This window comes from Aethalodelphis obliquidens, unplaced genomic scaffold (genome assembly GCF_003676395.1).
Source record: "Aethalodelphis obliquidens isolate GAN/ISIS:26980383/991018 unplaced genomic scaffold, ASM367639v1 scaffold60, whole genome shotgun sequence".
NCBI classification, from domain to species: domain Eukaryota; kingdom Metazoa; phylum Chordata; class Mammalia; order Artiodactyla; family Delphinidae; genus Aethalodelphis; species Aethalodelphis obliquidens.
Window position 1 is genome coordinate 9754414 of NW_020838004.1, and position 22962 is coordinate 9777375.

General features: G+C 35.9%; 1 protein-coding gene across 1 annotated transcript in view; it reads left to right on the forward strand.

Moving 5' to 3' along the window:
* The window catches only part of CNTN5 (contactin 5), a 514136-nt gene that overhangs the window by 471680 nt on the left and 19494 nt on the right, over positions 1-22962 (forward strand). Inside the window, exon 18 of the mRNA XM_027087760.1 lies at positions 8178-8287. Coding sequence (XP_026943561.1) covers positions 8178-8287 — 110 coding nt within the window. The remainder of the gene's footprint in view (positions 1-8177; positions 8288-22962) is intronic.

Here is a 22962-nt window from a genome sequence, read left to right on the forward strand (position 1 = left end):
AAAATTTACAAGCAGCTCATGCAGCTCAATATCAAAAAAACAAACAACCCAATCCAAAAATGGGCAGAAGACCTAAATAGACATTTCTCCAAAGAAGATACACAGATAGCCAACAAACATATGAAAGAATGCTCAACATCACTAATCAGCAGAGAAATGCAAATCAAAACTACAATGAGGTATCACCTCATACCGGTTCAGAATGGTCATCATTAAAAAATTGACAAAGTATAAATGCTGGAGAGGGTGTGGAGAAAAAGGAACCATCTTGCACTATTGGTGGGAATGTAAATTGATACAGCCACTATGGAGAACAGTATGGAGGTTCCTTAAAAAACTACAAATAGAACTACCATATGACCCAGCACTCCCACTACTGCCCATATACCCTGAGAAAACCATAATTCAAAAAGAGTTATGTACCCCAATATCATTGAAGCACTATTTACAATAGCCAGGACATGGAAGCAATCTAAGTGTCCATCAACAGACAAATGGATAAAGAAGATGTGGCACATATATGCAATGGAATATTACTCGGCCATGAAAAGAAAGGAAATTGTGTTATTTGTAGTGAGGTTGATGAACCTAGAGTCTGTCATACAGAGTGAAGTAAGTCAGAAAGAGAAAACAAGTACTGTATGCTAACACATATATATGGAATCTAAAATAAAAAAGTCGTTCTGAAGAACCTAGGGCCAGGACAGGAATACATATGTAGACATAGAGAATGGACTTGAGAACACTGGGTGGGGGAAGGGTAAGCTGGGACGAAGTGATTGAGTGGCATGGACAAATATACACTACCAAATGTAAAATAGATAGCTAGTGGGAAGCAGCCGCCCAGGACAGGGAGATCAGCTTGGTGCTTTGTGACCACCTAGAGGGGTGGAATAGGGAGGGTGCAAGGGAGATGCAAGAGGGAGGAGTTATGGGGATATATGTATATGGATAGCTGATTCACTTTGTTATAAAGCAGCAACTAACACACCATTGTAAGGCAATTATACTCCAATTAATATGTCAAAATAAAAAAAATCTGAATAGAGTCTGCCTTTGTTCTGACAACAAAATTCAAACCTATATTAGCATTTGCTCACTAATTAAATTTACTAATTTGGAACTTTATGTGTAAATATTAATAAAGTTTTAGCACCATTAAATTGTGTTAAATGTGAAAAGCAGGACAATGGAAGGAAGAGAGTGTATTTGCCTAGGGTAAGCGGAGCTTGAGTTTCAAGCTCAGACTAACTGTAAGGTCTTGGGCATTTTTTTTCACCTTTCTGAGCCTTACCTTCCTCCACTCTAAAAATGAAAATCTAGAAGTAGAACATCCCTGGACGCCATTAAAAATCTAAGACTAAAATTTTGTCAATTTATTCTACATTCTGAAATATTCTTTTAAATTTTAATTGTCCCAGTATAGGCAATAATAACAGATCGACTTTTGCTCTATAATAAAAAGAGGGAAACCAACATCCTTTTTAGTCACTTGGCAAACTGCTTTACTTGAAAAGGAGTGAACATTTTCAAGATTGAACCATTTTTAAAAAGAGTCAAGGCCTGTAATAAACTGACGAAATAATATATTGTGCTTATGCCAGAACAGGGGCTTCTCTTCCATGTCTGTGGATGTTCACAGAGATTCACAGTGAATCTTTGTCAACATACTCTTGCCCAAAGCCCAACTGATCTGATTGAGACTATTTCTCCATAGACCACTTCTGTTTCTTTTTTCTTCCATTAACCTAGTCCACATGTCCTCTGTATTCTTAGATAAAGCAAAGAACAAGAGCAGAGGGACTGGCTCTCTATCTCTGTTTATGGCCATAGTTCCTTCCCTTCATATCATGATACAGCTACACACCTAGAGTACCATGGAGAAGGTACCACCCTTTCACAGCTGACACCAAGACATGAAGAGAAATGTACCAGATGCCATATCAAACACAGCCATGTTTTTGGAGGGAAGCACAGAACACAAGGACTTCAAGTCACACCTGACAGTACTAGTTCTCAACCCATTTCCCACTGACACATTGACAATGGATGACATTCGCATCCAGAACACACTTCCATAAGTGCTTGTGTGCATTTCCCATACCTCTATGTTTTCCTTTTCCTCTCAAGAAACCTATTGGGATGCAAGTGAGTAGTACATTATTGAAGGGAAAACCTTGAATGTAATCTGTTATAGAAGGATTCATCATTTATACATATAGATACTTAGTAAATCACTTGGGAAATAACCTTGACTCTTGCCACTCGGAGGTTGACTATTGCCCTAAAGTACTGTCAGAAAAGCTCCAAATGGTTTTTCTGCTAACACCTTTGAGACTTTGAAACCTTTCAAGGTTTCCACAACAGAAATAATCCCGAATGGCTCTGTCAGTGACAAGCAACAATTCGACATAAACCTGGGAGGAAAGAGATTTGCCTTCTGGGACTTCCATGCATCATGCATATTTATCTATACCCTTTGAACCAGGCAAAAATTACGTGCATTCTAACCCTGATTTGACTTCAGGTCTCAGGGTATGATATAATCCCATGCAATACTCTCATCTTGGAAACAATTCTATTTTTTTAAAGAATAACAAAATTCCAACATAATTGATTTTAAAGTGCATGGTATAAGTGATAAAAAGAAATATTTCCAACATGAGAAATCAAATTGGCCTTCATTTCCATATTTCTAGAAATACTTATTAATTAAACTTACATCCATTTTCCACTTGAGATTTGGAAAGGGAAAGAAACTGAGCATTCAAATACATCTAATAGAAAAATAGAGGGAAATTCAATATAGATTAATTGTAGGTTGAAATATTTGTTTACGTGTGATGTGATTTAACCTTCTCTAGTTTTTTTGGCTTTTTCCTTATATGTAAAAATATGCGGCTTTTATATTTTATTAAAGTCAAAAAGCTTCTTGTTTGCAGAAAATGATATGCAATTATCCTCTTGTAAAGTGAGCTACCACAGCTCAAATTAAAACCTGACTTTCATGAGGTGTTATTCTGCAAATCAGTCCTTAGCTGAAACTGAGCTCAGTGGGATTTATGTGAACTTGAAAATTAATAAATTGGCATATTAGTTGTAAAATACGAGGAATAATTTCCTGCCTTTGCCAGATGATCCATTTGGATTAGTGCCTGTAAAAGTTCAGCTACAGCTGTCTTAACTGAATTTTTAAATAATGAAACCCTAACCCTTCTCCCAAGGAGTTTATTAAACTGTCCTTTGATTAATGCTCTTACCCACCCCTCCTGGGAAGTCAAACGTATAATCAATATTATAAGCACATCCGCCCATATTACTTGGAGAACTCCAGCTGCTAGGTCACTTAATACAAATGTATCATCTAAATTCATGAACACGGTAATGCTGTACAAAATTTTTAATCTAACAGGAACTGAATTCTATCAGTCAGCCTGTCCACTTTATATCCCAAGATTGGAGTGAAGGAGTCAGCCATGGCCTAATTAATATCATCATAAGTGAAAAAAAGAAATCTTCAAAAATCTTTGAATCTATTAGACAAAATGCTAGTGTAATCTCAAATAAATCCCTGAATTTTCGTCAAATTACCCAAGCATAACAGATAGAAGTGAGCGTGGAAAGAAGCATCCTGTGATTTACAGATCAGGAGAGTTTTAGAGATGCCTGAATATGACAAGATCTATGAGGAGCAGTGTAGCTGTGGTTCAAAATTACCAAAAGTTCCATAAAATAGGAATAAAAGGAGTTGATAGTATGCCTATGGCAGGGTTAAACAGGAGATGACGGGGGTTTAGGTGGTTTCTGGCATGACTTAGAGAGGCCAGCTGGGGATTCCAACATAAATATTCTTGAGAGAAGTTAGGCATGGTGGGGCAAGGAGAAGAGAAAGCAGTAGGAAGAAGCACCAGGGGGGTAAACACAGATGTGTGCACAGAAGCAGAACAGTGTGGTGGTCAGGGCCTGACTGCTCTGTTCAAATCTTCTCTCCACCCTCTAGCAGCTGTGCAACTTTGGGCAAGTTGCTTAACCTCTCTGCCCCTAGATTTCCTCATCTGAAAAATGGTGACAATGATAGTAGGGTTGTTGGGAGGATTAATTGATACATTATAAAGAATTTTAAATAAGGCTTGGCATATATCAAATCTTCAGGAAATGGCAGTTACTATTATTATCTTTGGTTATTCCTCCCTCATCTATTTCCTTTGTTATTTTTGTTCATTTGTTTTTAATCTTATTCCATTCATTCATCTGTCAGTTATTTGGAAACAATTGTGCAGCAAGAGAATTGACTATATCTTCTTCTTGTAAAATCTCTTCTGCACCCCAAAACTGACCCTAAGAGGTAAAGAATGAGCAAGCTGCTTCCTTGGTGCCATTTAAAAACAACAGAAGAGAGAGCACTTGAGACCTGAGTTCTACTTGGGGCTCTTTCAGAGACAGAAGCAGAGTTCAGATAAATCAACCTGTTTCTATGTCACTTTTTTCATCTGCAAAATGAGGGCATGTTTAAGTTTTCAAACAGTACCTATTATATACAATGATATTCTTAAGTCCTTTTTCCTTTATGCAGGTAATGTAGCCTGTGCAAACTTATCACAGAGACACAAATCTTCATTGAGTCTACAATCACTAAGATGAGGGAGCAATGAGAACTGTGTGTATGTGGCATCTAAACAATTTCACGATAGGGAGCATTCATCAAATTAACAATAAATTAGAAGTAAGAGAATAATAAATATTTACAGTGAAAGAGCACTGGATTTATTATTTTGCTCCTGATGACACTTTGCCTTCTGAATCATATTATGTGATTTTACAGTATTTTAGATTAAAAAAAAATTTAAAAAGCAAAAAAAAAAAATGAGAGCATGGATTTAAAACATAGGTTCGTAACTCAAAAGCCTATAGACATCAGGTAAGAAATATAAATAAGTAAAGTAGTCCCAGAAGTGAGACAATAAAGACTGGTAGAGAATCTGGCAAACTAAAAAGAATATGCCCTGACTAACGGGAACAACTGCTAATTCTCATCTACCAGCACCCAAGGATTCAGACTTGGTATCCCCCTTTTTTCCCCCAAATAAGCCATAAATTCTTATTTTTAGATGGAATGTTGGAATTAATTAATTTAATAGATTATTTGGGCAAACAAAATATGGCTGAAGACCCACTGGCCATCCATGTGTGACCTTTGATCCAAGTGACTTTCTAAAATTCTTTCTAGTTGTGACTTTCCATCATTCAACTGCAATGGGATGCCCAAACAGGACAGCTAGTTCCAATTCAAAGCAGACATTCTATGATCTAGTCAGTTACTCTTGCCTGCAGACAAACTTTTTGATACACATGAAAATATTCACTGGCTAATAAACCGTACAAATTGAAACTTTTGGAAGTAAACTGAATGAGGTCACTTTTTTACATGCTTAAATTTCCAATGCAGGTCAGCATGGGTCTACTTCTTATACTATTTACATCCAGAAGGTGAAAAAAATAAGAAATGACTCTTCAATTCTTGTTTCATTTACCCTCATTCATTTGATGCAACTATAATATTTATCCCCCAAGTGTGCAACTGTGAAATGTCTTCTTGTGTCTGACCTGGATTTAAAAAGCTTAGAGGTTTTAAATAGAAATTAGGGTGCTGGTTTGGGAAATAATTTCTGAATATTTTTCTTTATTTTTTACTTTTTTAAAACTTTTGTCATTCTATTTAAAAAGTACTTAAACTTGTGTAGCGCTACAGAAAGCTGAGAGAGAAATTTCTTTCTCTAGTGGTAAAGAGAGATCGAAAGGCTGCCATCCAACCACGTTTTGTGCTTCTGAAATTGTTTATCCCCCTGCAATCTCCTTTGACAAAGATGTAATTGCCTCAATAATAAAAAAAAGTTGAAAGAAGGCATTTGTCACACAAATCTCTGCAATGCATTCACTTAAAAGATAAGCAAAACTTCTTCCAAATAACAAATGATATTCAAAGGGTGGATTTCTTTGAAATAAATCATATCCTAAATCCTGGAGGTCAGATTATACACACTTAAGAACATGAGCATTTCTTTTCATTTACTTGCAAAATAAAGAATTTTAACTCCTGTTAAATAGCAATGAAAAAAAATTTTGTTGCAGGTCTGCTGAACAGAATTCTAGAATGAAATAAAAGTAGAAGCTTTTCACAGTTTTTTTTTTTTTAATCTGGTAGATGCACAAATAATAGGCAGTTGGAAAGTGGGATGAAGGAAACCATTGAGCAAAAGAAAATAAAAGATATTCAAAGGGCAGAATGAGAAATGACAATTTATACCATGGCAGAAACTAATGTCAGCTTCTGTGTAAAGATTAATGTGAATTTACCAAAGCACTTTGAAGTAACACAAATATAGTATATAATTTTAATGAAAGCGTTACCAAAAGAAAAATCATTGCTCAGTGCAAACATGAACTTTTGAAAAAGTCTTCTGTGTGCTTTTTTACAGTAACAAGGGTAGATGTTTTTGACTTATATTTTTCAATTAATAATATATAAAGGCTCTCCAGGTAGATATGTGGCCACTTTCCTTCCATTAGAAAAGGAAAAAATCTCAGCAAATGGTTACATTGGGTTGTCCAAAAAGTTCATTTGGGCTTTTCCATAACATCTTACGGGAAACCCAAACAAAATTTTTGACCAACTCAATAATTCCCTTTATATGACTAAGACTTAAAAATTTGTTTGCGGTACGCAGGCCTCTCACTGCTGTGGCCTTTCCCATTGCGGAGCACAGGCTCCGGATGCGCAGCCTCAGCGGCCATGGCTCACAGGCCCAGCCGCTCCGTGGCATGTGGGATCTTCCCAGATGGGGGCACGAACTCGTGTCCCCTGCGTCGGCAGGCGGACTCTCAACCACTGCGCCACTAGGGAAGCCCAAGACTTAAAAATTTATTTAGAACTCTGCCTTTGCAGTAAGGTTCCCTGAATCTAAAAACAAAAAGAAAAAATGTGTGTGTGTGTGTGTGTGTGTGTGTGTGTGTGTGTGTGTATATATATATATATATTTGTGTGTGTGTGTGTGTGTGTCCACAGTTTCATCTGAAGTCTTACCAGTGATATGGCATTAGAATCAAAAAGCCGCTACAATTTTTATGGGGTAGGAGTTTTTGAAATCGACTTTGTATAGACTAGTTGAACTAACTTATGGCATTTATTCCGCCATTTCATTTAACCTGTGTTTGTGACACAGTATTTATGATTCAGCAATGTTAAAGCTGAAAATATTTTGTTCCTCACATAGATTACAACCTCAAATAAAGTGCACCTCTTGATGGATGCCAGTCAGACATGGTGTATTTGAAAAAAAAAAAAAGTAATAAGAAAGGTCATTGAGCATAGGAATGAATGAAAAGGTGGTTTTGAGCAACAGCACTGAGACCTTCAGGGACTTTCCTTTTTGGTCTATATCTGTCTTAAAAGTCAATGCATGCCTTTCAAATATCATGATTCATAACACATTCCTTACACAATCATGGAAATGTAGCTTTGTGGTTGGAACAACAAAAGAAATCTAATTAAATATAGATTCTGTTTGTGCCTTGACAGGGTAAAAAAATAAAATAAAAAGTGATATTTTGTGAATGAATGTTTTAAGTGCCAAGCACTGTGCTAAATAATTTATATGTATTATTTCAATTAAAATTAACCTTAAAAGTTTATGAGCTAAGTACTCTCAATATGCCCAAATGACAGAAGATGGAACTGGAGCTCAGGAAGAGGTAAAGCAACTTGTCTGAAGGTAAGTAATTTTTTGGAAGACAAAAATCAACAACAACAGCAAAAAAAAAAATCCAAGCCTGACTCCTAGTCCATTCTTTTGATCATTATGTTAGACTGGCAGACAGTTTTAAGTCAGACAATTTAACTTCTCCAGAAATGTCCTTGTTAATCCAAGGATAAAGATCTTCTTTACTTTTCTTGCTAGATTTGTTATTTGTCATTGGTAAGGTACTGATGAGACTTGGACACAGTGTAGAAATCCAAAAAGAACATCTTTTTTTTCTTGCTGTGCTTCTCATAATCATCACAGCACTTCATTTCAAAAATCAGATAGCAGGAAGTAACACCTGAATTATTCAGGTGCAATGCTTTGGTATGCATAACTTGTTACCATCGTGGTTTATTATTTCCATTTTCCTTCATACAGAACCCACTGCTGCTCCCACAGATGTCAAGGCTACAAGTGTGTCTGTGTCAGAGATTCTTGTTGCATGGAAACATATTAAAGAGAGTCTAGGAAGACCACAGGGATTTGAGGTATGAACAGAATTACTGAAAATAAGCCTTGTTATTTCTGCCGACACTGTACTCTCTTGAAGAAATTGTTTGGTGACACTTCAACAGAATTACATTCCTTTGAAATTCGCTCTATGGAAAAGAAATGAGAAATATACTATTCTACTGACATGTATTATGTTGCTCATTAGCTAGCTTATTTTTCAATGTAGTAGTTTCCATAGCACTGGGCAGATATTAAAAAAAAAAAAAAAGAAAAGAAAATAGACCTTTAGATAAAAAACCAGGAGCTACAGGTTGATATTTACTGGCATCCAATTTATTGGTGGTTAAAAATACTTTTTGTGTATTTCTCTCTAATAATTTAATGTATAAAACAAGTTTTCCTATTATATTGTTTGTGGCAGATCTTACCTCCTATACTAACTTGTCAGATTTGCTTGGAACTTAGTGATCTGTACCTATTCACTCAAATGACTTTTTGTCCTTCAAATTTTACTGTTTTTAAACATAGTTATGCCAGCCTTATAGTGGTGAATATTTTATAACAATTCATTGACTGCAATAAAATTTTATCCTCCACATGGACTAAAGGTTTGTGGGCAGTCTGTGAACTTGAGTATTCCACAAAAACAAGAGCTCTCATACAGCTCTTGTTCTTGCCTTTGCCAGTGAGGGATAGGATTAGGGGAGTAATTTATAAAATACAAAAAAGAATTAGCATCCAACTGAGGATCTTAGTTGTCTTTAAACTTTTTAATGTTTACTTTTCCTCTGTTTCAACTGCCACTAAGAGAAAATCATCTTGATTTTTAAATAATGACCGAATATAGGACTTGTATACCAACATGGTTTCCAGGCTAAAAACACATTTCTTTATTATATTTGAGTTTTCAAATAATGGCTGAGAACTATTTGATTAATATACAGCCAGCATTAAAGATCACAGTGATTAACAGTTTATACAATATTTCTAAGAGTTACAGCAAATATCATTTATATGAAACCATTACCTATACAATATCATGGATTTATTTCTACAATCTTGCTTCAGTTCATTATTTGGTGATAATTCAATATGTATCATATCAGGATTGCATGCTTGTTTTATTAAAATCTCTTTTTCTCCCTAGCCATGCTGCAGGGACCATGTCTGTTCACCAGTCAATCCCAAGGCTGGTAGTACTTGGCTCAGGACAGCTACAATAAATATTTGTTGAACAAATGAATATCTGTGCTTCACAAATAGCCCCTTTTGCTCCCACTGTAGAAGACATTGGGGTGGCCTGCCCTGCTCCCCTGCACTGGGCCAGGGCACCATCCTCTAGCTGCTGTGAGTGTTGGCTATGAATGGTTTTAAGCTTCCCCTCTGGAGAACTGCCCTCCACTTACGGGTGATGCCTTACCTGAGAAGGTACCAACCCCACAATCAAGCAACCCAAGGTCAATGACTGGCTGATACTGACTGATACTGGTCCCTTGCTTCAAGGAGGAAACAACTTTATGGTGCAGTTTATGATCCAGAGCCTTAGTCGTGTACATCAGGCCAAGGCTAGATCACCTGGGACCACACTCTTGCTCAGTTCCTTCTACTTCCCATCCTCTTTTCCTCCCTTCCTTATAGATTCACCTGCAAGCACTCTCACAGTAAATCACATCATTCAAATCCCTGTCTCAAGTTCTGCTTCTATGGAACTCAACCTAAAACAATTACATGAGTATAGGTCCACTTAAACCTCTGAATCAGAACATCTGGTGTGCATACTTGTAGTAAGCCATAAAGTGTATTCTGCTGTTCAGAAGAGTGAGGATCCAGGCTTCTACATCTCAAAGTGGTGCTCCTGTCACACAGCCAGTCACCCTCAACAATTTTTCTGCCTGTCCTAATAGCATGAAATTCATATTCCCACTGTGATTCAACTGTAATAACAGCTTTCTATGAGGTCCTACAGAGATCACATAAGATTTAAGCTTGTGAACAATGGTTCTCTTTCGATATATAAATCATCATTCATTCATTCTTTCAACAAATATTTATTGGAGGCCTACTAATTAGCAGACACTGAGCTAGATGCTAGGGATAAAACAATGAGCAAATTAAAGTCCCTGTCCTCGTGAAGCTTATGTTGTAATAGGGAAGGCAAACAATAAACAAGCTCACAAATAAATGTGTGATATAATTTCAGTTGATGATGAATGTTGTGCAGAAAAATAGTACTGCACAAGAAGGTAGAGTGAGAGTCTGCTGTTTATAGAGGTTTGAGGAATTAACCTTTCTGAGGTTCTGACATTTGACATGATCAAATGAGAGAAAGAAAGAGAAAGAGAGAGAGAGAGAGAGAGAGGCAGAGAGAACAGCAAACTCAAAGGCCCTGTCTTAAGAGCATGCTGGCCTTGTTCAAAGAACAGGAGTGATTTTGGCTAGATAACAGTTAACAACAGGAAGAGTGGTAGCAGGAAAAATCGCTGGGACAAGAACCAGGTTATACGCAGTCTTGTGAACCAGGAAAAGGAGTTTAGATTTTATCTTCAGTATAAGGAAAAGCCATTAACGATTACAAACAGAGAGTCCAATCAGGCTCTGACTCATATTTTAAAAGCATCTCTTGGTCTAGAGGGTGAAGAACAGGCTCTAAGAGGACCTCAGGTAGAACAGTGGAGAAGCGGTCCTTCCAACCTAGCAGACAATGAAGTTGCTTTCGACTAGAACAGTAGAGGTGGAATTGATGAGAAGTGGACATTTTAAGATATATTTTGAGTGGAAGTGTGGCAGGATTTGATTATGAATTGGATGTGGACTATGTCAAAGTTAATTCCAGAGCTTTTTGACCCAAGAAGCTGGGAGAATGACAAATCATTCACATATACAAGGAACTGATGGAGAAGAGCATATTTTAGAGAAAAAGATCAAAGATTCTGGTTTAATGTGTTAAATTTTATAAGCCTTTTATTTTTTTACAAAAAGAGCTATCAAGTAATTCTTATTTTAAGAGAAAGGTTAGAGACAGAGCTATAACTCTAAGGAATCTTCAGTATATAAATGGTTTTTATACATGTGCTGGCTGAGATCACCAAATGTTGATAAAGATGTCTGAGAATTGAGCCCTATGGCACCTCATCATTTGGAACTCAAGAAAGAAGATATGGCCAAAGAAACTATAGAAGACATTGAAGAAGTTCAGAAACCAAGAGAAGAATTTTAAAATGGAATGTCAAATGCTGAGTCAAATGTTGCTAAGAAATTCAGAAAGATGAGGCCTGGGGCTTCAGAAAGATGAGGCCTGAGATCGCCCAATGGGTGTGCCATGCAGAGACCTTACTGACCATGGTGAGAAGGGTTTTATAAAATGCTGGTGATCAAGGTTTGACTAGAGATCAAGACCAAGATCACTCAAGCATGGCATTCAAGAGTGTCAGAGCACAAAGTTTTCTCTAAATCTATTTTATTCAAAGCAACAACTTATCACAAGCAAAAATGGAATATTTTTGAGGATATGTTAATAGCATTTAATCAAATTCTGGAGCAATCATTACATTGACTGAATTTTATTTAAAGTAAATCAACACAAATTCTGACAACTATTTTTACACAAAGAAACAACACAGCTTCCATGGGCACAGTAACATTTATAGTATTTTATAGTGCATTATAAATTGTATTTTTAAAAAGATGGCATCTTGTTACCGAAAAAAAAAAATATCTTGTTAATGGGAAAATCAAATGTATGCTTTTCATTATCAGAAAATAATTAAAACTTTATATAATTCAATGACCAAATATGACATAACAGCTATTTTAAGTAAAATATAGTCAGCAAAGACTCTTTATAAGATATACTGTCTCATAAGTGTATAGTTGCATATAGATTTTAAAAATAAATGTGAAATTTGGTCATTTGTAGAGATGTGAATGGACCTAGAGACTGTCATACACAGTGAAGTAAGTCAGAAAGAGAAAAACAAATATCGTATATTAGCGCATATATGTGGAACCTAGGAAAATGGTACAGGTGAAACGGTTTGCAAGGCAGAAGTAGAGACACAGATATAGAGAACAAATGTATGGACACCAAGAGACAAAAGCGGGGTGGGTGGTTTGGTGGTGGTGGTGGGATGAACTGGGAGATTGGGATTGACATGTATACTCTGATGTGTATAAAATAGATAACTAATAAGAACATGCTGTATATAAAATAAAATAAAATTCAAAAATAAATAAATGTGATATAAGTAAAACTTACCAGCATCACTCCCACCCCCTCTTTTTTCTACTCTCTATCCCTTTAAGAAAAGCTCTACCTCTGCTCTTCACCTTACCCATCCCAGAATTTACTGTTCTCATTGTCTCCTCATCTTTCTTTTCAGTAAAAAGATCTCCCAAACTAAATATTTCTAAAATGTAGTAACCCCTAAAGCTTAATATTTTATCTCATCACTATCTCCCTCCTCTATTCTATCCTGGCCACAATCCTAGTTGTATTTACTAATAGCAGAATTCTGAGCATCATGACGATGAAACAAGTATTGTTTTTGTCACAAAAGCCAATGAGACTGGTTTCAAGTTTTATGTACTTATCATATCAATCCTGTGAGTCGTTTTTCTAGCCATAATTGCAGCTTTACCTGCAATGTCTAAAGTAGTTAGTTACTATAACCGCTACCAGTCCTGTGCCATTCTGAAAATAGTGGAGACAGTGTTTTTGGTCAAGTCTCCTGTTTTTCCTGAATTGAATGGGTGAATAAGATAGAAAAGGTCCTGCTCTTATGAATACTGCATTGTAATGGGAGAAAATAAATAAATAAATAAATAAATAAATAAATAAATAAATAAATATGAGAAAAATAAACTTAGATAACAATACATGTAGAAGTGTAAAGGTAGAACACACCTGATTCAATTAAGGAACAGAACGAAGTGGAGCAACTACACCTTGGTGAACAGTGATGTGAGTGAAATTTGAGGTAGTCAGAGAGTTAGGTGGGCAGACACAATATTATGTAGGGATATATAGATTATGAGAAGAGTTTGTATTTTATTCCAAATACAATGAAAATCCATTGGGGCAATTTTAGGAGGAGAGTGACAATGTCTGATTTACATTTTTTTAAATATTATTCTGGCAGCTATTCCATGCAGAATGAAAGGGTGAGGAGAGAAAGGTCAAGAGTAGAAGTTAGGAGGTCATTGCAATAATCCATGCAAGAAATGATGATAACTTTGACTAAGGTCATAACAGTGGAGTAGGAGAAAGGTAGACATACTTTAGAGGCAGGTCTGGCAGGATTTTCTGAATGATCAGATGTGGAGGGAAGGAAAATGATGATTCCTACATCATTGCCTTGGTCAAATGGATGAATAGTGGTATGATTTACCAAATAATAATAATAATATTTTAAAAATTTAAAGGGAAAACCTGGACAAAGAAGAGATTTGAAAATGGGAAATAAAGAAGTCTGTTTTGGCTAAATTAAATTTGAGATGCCTATTGGAAATTTAAGAGGATAAGTCAGATAAGCAATAGGATATGTGAGTTTGGAGTCTAATTAAGAGACCAGTGCTGAAGACATAAAGGGGGCAATCATAAAGGTGGTATTTAAAGCCATTCTATTACATTAAATCACCTAAGGACAAATTCCCAGAAGGGAGTAGAGGAAAGGAGAGGATAAGAGGAGGAATGAAGGGGGAGATAAGCTGTGTCCTGGTGCAATCAGCATGTAGAAATTTAGCTGAAGGAAAGGAATCAGCACGGAGAGTGTCAAGGAGAGATCATCTTGATGGAGAGAAAATCAAGTGTGTGAGGTGTCAAAGAAACTAAAAGACCTAATCAAAAAGAAGGAAATGGTCAACTGTGTTTACACCTGCTAAGAGATCGAGATGAAAGCAGAAAAGTTTCTATTGGGTTTAGCAGTTACTGGTGATCTTCAGGAAATTTTCACAATGAAGTAAGTGATCCATATCCCTTGTGTTATCAGTTTAGTTACTTCAGGTTGTAGACATCAAATACCCTTAAGAATATTACTTCTATCTAAATAATGGCTAGTGGCAGCAATTTAGACAGAATTCAGAACTCAATTCAGAACTCCAGACCAGCAACACATTTGTTTGTTGTGGAATCATTTAAGTCTCTTGTCAGGATATCAAGGTGTCTTGATATACATTAGAATCATAACTCTCCAGTGTTATCAGAAATGGGTAAGAGTCAGACTCAACCTCTCAATATGTTTTCACACCAGTCAATGACTATAAGAGAATTGAATTAACCACTGCAGACAACTATCTTAGCCTCAGATAAAAGCAGTTAAAAGAAGTCAAGGGCTTCCCTGGTGGCGCAGTGGTTGGGTGCAGGCGGACACGGGTTCGTGCCCCGGTCTGGGAAGATCCCACATGCTGCGGAGCGGCTGGGCCCGTGAGCCATGGCCGCTGAGCCTGCGCATCTGGAGCCTGTGCTCCGCAACAGGAGAGGCCACACCAGTGAGAAGCCCGCATACCGCAAAAAAAAAAAAAAAAAAAAAAAAAGAAGTAAAGATGAGACTTTTATATGGGGAACTTCCCTTGATACACCAGGCATAATAATGGAGGTAAATGAGAAAAAAGAAATCGTATCTGAAGTCATGACCACACCTTTAATTCCTTCTAGGATATGGCTCCTGTCAAACACATACTCAACTGCCAGTTTGATATGGACAAACTTTATCTCTAGAATACATAGTACAGTATTAACTAATGATAACCCCTCAATGAACTCTTCTTAATAAATAATCAAACTTGAACCTATGTCGTTCACTTGACTCTGAAATCTTTGTGTTTTCTCTTCCACTAATCTTGGGAGGCTACCTTCAAGCAAGGGTCATTTAGAGGGAAGATGGACATCATCAAGAGCAATAAAGTCCTTAAGGCTCTTATAACATCACCTGATCCCCCATCTAAGCTCCCATCACTGTGCTCTCCTTCCCCTGTACGCTCCTCAAGTGACTCTGAGCCTGATTCTAATTGTGACCTGGATTGTCAGATTTGGACCTCGTTTGTGCCTGATCTGACTTTCTGTACGTTTCGTCTGAATCTCAGTTATCATTTATTATTCATTCACTTACTTATCCACGTGCTATTTATTGAATGCCTGCTAAGTCTTGGTGTAGTGCGTGGGGTAAAACAATAGACAGATTCCCTGCCCTTATGAAGTTCACAGTCTAGCAAGGGAGACTTTATTTCAGTTTCTTTCTTTCATTTTTGTTTTTCTGTTTTTTGGTAAGGCCTTATAGCTCCTTTTGTTTGATGTCTTGGTTTTGATATTCTTTTCCCTGATGTAGCCAGACCTATAGGGCAGCTGTAAGGATCTCAGTAGGAGGCTTTCCCTGATACCATCTGTCAATTACCTACCTACATTTAGCATTTTTGTCCTTTACAAGGAAGCCTGCATTACACTCTCATTTGTTTACCAAATAATGAATCAAGCATTTTGACTTAAACTATGTTCATCTGCAACTAACTTACACTTTCAAATACATTAACCAATTAATTCAAATCAAACTGTTTTTGTTATTAAAATGACTAATTGCTCTATCTAATAGAATGGTCAAAGCAATTGATATGGTAGAAATAGCTATGCATAAAGATAGGGTCAGAATGATGACAGCCCCTAGACTACCAGAAAATAAAATGACTTTATGGTAAGAGGCTTCAGGAAATTTTAGTAATATTATCCCCTTTAATTTCAAAGTGGGTCCACCCATGGACATTTCTAAATGTCACAATTAGGCTAGATTCAAATTCTGCTATGAAAAGAAAAAGAGTGGTCTTTTCAACAAGTTTGCAAGGCTGCCTTTTATTATACAAGTCTTATACTACCTCACAAAAATGACCATCTGAGGAAATAAGAAAGAATATGAAATCACAAATATAGACACCACTCCATCTAATTGTATTTTACAAATACAATTGAACAATTTTGTTGACATTCTCTTAAAACAATCCATTTGAGAATTTTGTTTACTTACATGGAAGTAGCTTGAGATTTCATGGCTACAGAGACTAAATGTAGAAAGCGTTGACATTGAGATATGTAAAATTTCTAGCTTATGACATGCAGCATGATTGAAAATCAGAAGTGAGCTATATGTATTGAATGACTGATTTTTGAATTATCATAACTGCCCCATCTCGATTGCCATCCCTGTCATTGGCCCATGCAAATAAATTATTAGTTTCAGTTTTGAATTTATGAACCCACCAGCATTAAGTGTCCTGTGAATGGTAATTCCTGAATCTTCGAGCAGAGCCTCTAAAGCTTTTCCTAGAACACCGGGATTTTTATGTGCATACAAAATCAGAGCAGATGCCAGTCTAACAAGAAAAAAGACTAAAGAAAAATAGGGCCAAATTTCATCATCTTTTCTCTGATTTTCCCAAATTGGGAGGAATGACAAAGGAAATTGGGTTATAATGCAATGTTGGATGATTAATATTTGTTATTCCTTCACTTATCAAGCATTTATTATCAGGCACTGTTCTAGGCAGTGGAAATGCAAAAACTATTAAGATCTAGTCCCTGCTCTTAAAAGAAATCACAGTTTAATACTGAGAGATGTTTGTGGGAAATTTAAATAAGCAAAAGGCAGAGAGGAAGACATTGGAACAATACAATTCTTATGTCCATAATTACCCTGGGATTCCTTAGCATCCTGATCCTCTGAAGAAACACTAGTAGCATAAACCCATGCCAATGCCCTCCATGGGCATAGGTTTCTGTTTGCTTGAGCATATGCTTCTGTCCCTAAATGTCCTCAATTTTCCTAAATAAAACAATAAATCAATTGATAGAAATTTTATTGAATAAAATAAAAAGGAAATTTTTAGACATATTTTTAAATATTATATTGTATATTCTGCCTGTGAAACAAAGTTCCTCATGATTATCAAGTTAATGGTGCTTGTATTCATTGTGACCTTTTTGGAAGAGTATTATTAAGTATATTTTTTAACGGCTGGGTTCATTTCAATAATAAGCGACAATGTATTTTTATAGCAGAGTGAAAAGTGCACAGTGTCCTAGTCCTAATTCTTAACTTTTTCATGCTTATTATGAAGAAGAACAAAAGACAAAACAACTTGTCCCATTTTACAATTCTCACTAAAAGACACACACACCCCTAGCGACTCCTTTTCCCAGGCTATATTCAAGACTTGCATGTATTTATTTTAGAACTTCCAGAGGGTATGTAACTCAGAAGTTCATTTTAGATATGTCACTAAAGCCATTTCCACTTATTGATTGCACTGAAAAGACACTAATTGTGTTTTGCTCTATAAAGTAAGTTGTAGTGGGGATTTCTTAGGGCGAAAAGGGATGAGATTGTTGTTGTTTTTATTTTATGAGGTGACTCTAATTGTCAAAGCAGGAGACAAAAAAAAAAAATGGTCCTCACTGCTGTTTGACAATAACTCATACTAGGCAGATTGCATTTAATTGGTATAGCAGAGGGTGCAAGGGTGAGTGTGTGTGTGTGTGTGTGTGTGTGTGTGTGTAAAATGGAATTTCAGACATAAATTAAAGGGGGAAAAGAAGCTGAAATGAAACCAGTTACCAAAAGGCTAAAACAAAGGCTGTTTTATTTTCCATATGGTGGGCAGCCGCCGTTGTACAGATTCTCCTTTGGGTTTTTGTTATGACTATATAAAAATAAGAATATAAAAAACTAAACAGTGAGAAGAAAATACTTCTACACTCCCTTTTCTGAAATTCTGCGGACTCTGGAAAAATCAAATAGCTTTCATGTCTCTATCATTAGATTTCCTTCTTAGGTTATTTTCAGAGACTGGGAGGCTAACTAAAACTATTTATGATTTTAAAAAATCAGCAGATCAAAAGGAAATTATAGAAGTAACTTGAAGATGTAACAGTTGTTTAACTTGTTCCTTCCCCTGTCCTATTGAAAGGCAACCTGTAGAATTCTTTTAGAAGGTAATGAATAACTCAGTGTATACTGTGTTTCTGTTTCATTTACTTCTAAATACATTGCTTCATGGAGAAAATTCCCTAAACCAAACCACATTTCATATTTTCTTCTACTAAAACTTTTATAAACCATTTTATTTTCAAGAATATTAAAATATTTGCCTGAATATATTGTTTTACCCACATGAAGAACCAGAAGGGTATGTATGGATGATATCTTTTATGATATTCAGAAGTACTTCCTATTTTTTTCACTCTTTGACACAAATGGTAATTTACTGTGTGACCTCTAAACAGGGTTTTTTTCTTTACTCCTAAACGCAGCCATCCTGAGCTCATCATGTCCATCCACAATCTCACTCTCTGTTACATAATACACATTTGTACACAGAAAGCATCCACGCAAAAAATAAAATAACAAATGTAGACATCAACCCATTTAATTTTACAAATACTTGGAATATTTTTGTTGACATTCTCTTAGAATGACCCATATGAGAAATACCAAATTGCAACAAAATCTTCCTTTTGAGGGTTGGGTTTTTATCTTAAGTACCTGACAACATACTTGTGGCATAGAGGTCCTAATTCAATGAGTGTTGAAGAGTTAGATACAGTCATGGTCTTGCTTACTATACTAAGAAATATAGAAATATTATAAGGTGTTTGAACACGCACAAAAAGGAAGTTTTGCAAAAGACATGCTTAGCATTATAAAAATGCCAATTACTAATTGACTATTTGCTAATTACAAAATGGCTGAGACTTTACTTTCAAAGGGCAAGACTTTTTTTAATCTACATATAGAAAAGTGCACAAATCATAAATGTACAGCTCAGTGAATTATCACGAAGTGAACATACCTGAGTAACCACAATCCAGGTCAGGAAACAAAACATTTCTAAGAACTAGAGAATCACCTTGTGTCTCTTATAGTCATTATCCTTATTCTGAACCCCACACCCCCACCAAAAACAAAAAAGAAAACCAAGTATCCTGATTTCTGATTGGTTTTACTAGTTTTGGGAATCATATGGAGCTTTTTATGTCTTGTATTTTTCACTCAACATTATATCGGTAATATTCATCCATATTTTTATGTGTTTTCTCCTAAATTTCATTTGTGAGTATCCCACAATTTATTTATCATTCTTCCATTGATGGACATTAGGCCTGTTTGCAGTTTGGGTCTGTTTTGAATAGAGCTGAGTACAGAGGAAAATTTTGGTAGAATTATCCACTTGCAATATTAAATCTAATCCATGATTATTATATCCCTCTTTTTTTTAAGCCTTCTTTGATCTTTGTCTATACTGACCTTGCAAATCTTTCCTTAGATTTATTCCTATTTAATATTTTTATTCTAATGTAACTGTAACCTTTGTGGGGTTTTTTTACATTTTTTTAAAATTGTTTTTATTTAAATTTTTTTTTAATCTTTATTGGAGTACAATTGCTTTACAATGTTGTGTTAGTTTCTGTTGTACAACAAACTGAATCAGCTATATGTATATATATATACCCATATCCCCTCCCTCTGGAGCCTTCCTCCCACCGTTCTATGTTGTCAAAAAGCATCAAGCTGATCTCCCTGTGCTATGCAGCAGCTTCCCACTAGCCATCCATTTTACATTTGGTAATGTATATATGTCAATGCTACTCTCTCACTTCGTCCCAGCTTCCCCTTGCCCTCTTGTGTCCTCAAGTCCATTCTTTATGTCTGCATCTTTATTCCTGTCCTGCCCCTAGGTTCATCAGAACGATTTTTTTTTTTTAGATTCCATATATATGTTTTAGCATATGGTATTTGTTTTTCTCTTTCTGACTTACTTCACCCTGTATGACAGGCTCTATGTCCATCAACCTCACTACAAATAACTCAATTTCATTTTTTTTATGGCCGAGTAACATTCCATTGTATATATGTGCCACATCTTCTTTATCCATTCATCTGGCAATGGACACTTAGGTTACTTCCATGTCCTGGCTATTGTAAATAGTGCTTCAGTGAATATTGGGGTACATATCTCTTTTTGAATTATGGTTTCCGCAGGGTATATGCCCAGTAGTGGGATTGTTGGGTCATATGGTAGTTCTAGTTTTAGTTTTTTAAGGAACCTCCATACTGCTCACCATAGTGGCTGTATCAATTTACATTCCCACAAACAGTACAGGAGGGTTCCCTTTTCTCCACACCCTCTCCAGCATTTATTGTTTCTATATTTTTTGATGATGGTCATTCTGACTGGTGTGAGGTGATGCCTTATTGTGGTTTTGATTTGCATTTCTCTAATAATTAGTGATGTTCAGCAACTTTTCATGTGTTTGTTGACAATCTGTATATCTTTTTTGGAGAAATGTCTGTTTAGGTCTTCCACCCATTTATAGATTGGGTTATTTGTTATTTTGATATTGAGCTGCATGAGTGCTTGTACATTTTGAAGATTAATCTTCTGTCAGTTGCTTCATTTGCAAATATTTTCTCACACTCTGAAGGTTGTCTTTTGGTCTTGTTTATGGTTTCCTTTACTGTGCAAAAGCTTTTAAGTTTCATTAGGTCCCATTTGTTTATTTTTGTTTTTATTTCCATTATTCTAGGAGGTGGGTCGAAAATGATCTTGCTGTGATTTATGTCATAGAATGTTCTACCTATGTTTTCCACTAAGAGTTTTATAGTGTCTAGCCTTACATTTAGGTTTTTAATCCATTTTGATTTTATTTTTGTGTATGGTGTCAGGAAGTGTTTAATTTCTTTCTTTTACATGTAGCTATCCAATTTTCCCAGCACCACTTAATGAAGAGGCTGTCTTTTCTCCATTATATATTCTTGCCTCCTTTATCAAAGATAAGGTGACCATATGTGGGTGAGTTTATCTCTGGACTTTCTATCTTGTTCCATTGATCAATATTTCTGTTTTTGTGCCAGTACCATACTCACTTGATTACTGTAGCTTTGTAGTATATTCTGAAGTCAAGAAGCCTGATTCCTCAACCTCCATTTTTCTTTCTCAAGATTGCTCTGGCTATTCAGGGTTTTTTTTGGTTCCACACAAATTTTACAATTTCTTTTTCTAGTTCTGTGAAAAATGTCATTGGTAGTTTGATAGGGATTGCATTCAATCCACAGATTGCTTTGGGTAGTATAGTCATTTTCACAATGTTGATTCTTCCAATCCAAGAACATGGTATATCTCTCCATTTGTTTGTATCATCTTTAATTTCTTTCATCAGTGTCTTACAGTTTTCTGCATACAGGTCTTTTGCTTCCTTAGGTAGGTTTATTCCTAGGTATTTTACTCTTTTTGTTGTAAAGGAAAATGGGAGTGTTTCTTTAATTTCTCTTTCTGATTTTTCATTATTGATGTATAGGAATGCAAGAGTTTTCTGTGCATTAATTTTGTATCCTGCTACTTTACCAAATTCATTGATTAGCTCTAGTAGTTTTCTGGTGGCATCTTTAGGATTTTCTATGTAGAGTATCATGTCATCTGCAAAAAGTGACAGTTTTACTTCTTCTTTTCCAATTTGTATTCCTTTTTTTTTCTTTCTCTTCTCTGATTGCCATGGCTAAAACTTCCAAAACTAGGTTGAATAATAGTGATGAGAGTGGGCACCCTTGTCTTGTTCCTGATCTTAGAGGAAATGCTTTCATCTTTTGAGATGATTGATTGAGAATGATGTTAGCTGTGTGTTTGTCATATATGGCTTTTATTATGTTGAGGTACGTTCCCTCTATACCCACTTTCTGGAGAGTTTTTATCATAAGTGGGTCTTGAATTTTGTCAAAAGCTTTCTCTGCTTCTATTGAGATTATCATGTGGTTTTTATCCTTCAATTTGTTAATATGGTGCATCACATTGATTGATTTGCTTATATTGAAGAATCCTTGCATTTCTGGGATAAACCTCACTTGATCATGGTGTATGATCTTTTGAATGTGTTGTTGGATTCTGTTTGCTAGTATTTTGTTGAGGATTTTTGCATCTATGTTCATCAGTGACATTGTCCTGTAATTTTCTTTTTTTGTGACATCTTTGTCTGGTTTTGGTATCAGGCTGATTGTGGTCTTGTAGAATGAGTTTGGGAGTGTTCCTCCTTCTGCTATATTTTGGAAGAGTTTAAGAACGAAAGGTGTTAGCTCTTCTCTAAATGATTTTTAGAATTTGCCCGTGAAGCCATCTGCCCCTACACTTTTGTTTGTTGGAAGGTTTTTAATCACAGTTTCAATTTCAGTGCTTGTGATTGTCCTGTTCATATTTTCTACTTCTTCCTGCTTCAGTCTTGGAAGGTTGTACTTTTCTAAGAATTTGTCCATTTCTTCCAGGTTGTCCATTTTATTGGCGTAGAGTTGCTTGTAGTAGTCTCTCATGATCCTTTGTATTTCTGCAGTGACAGTTGTTACTTCTCCTTTTTCATTTCTAATTCTATTGATTTGAGTCTTCTCCCTTTTTTTCCTGATGAGTCTTATGCAGTGTCTTTTTGGGCTCACCATTACCTCAGTTGCCTACAGGCACAGTGCATGGTAAATAATACATATTCAAAACAATTTTTTGAAAAAGTAATTAAATTAATAGTTTCGAAGTTCTCAAAGTATGGTAAAATATTTACATTTCAATATGCATTTTGATTATTTTTTAAAACTCTAACCTTTTGCTTCCCTGGTGGCATAGTGGTTAGGAATCCACCTGCCAATGCAGGGGACATAGGTTCGAGCCCTGGTCCGCAGAGATCCCACATGCCACA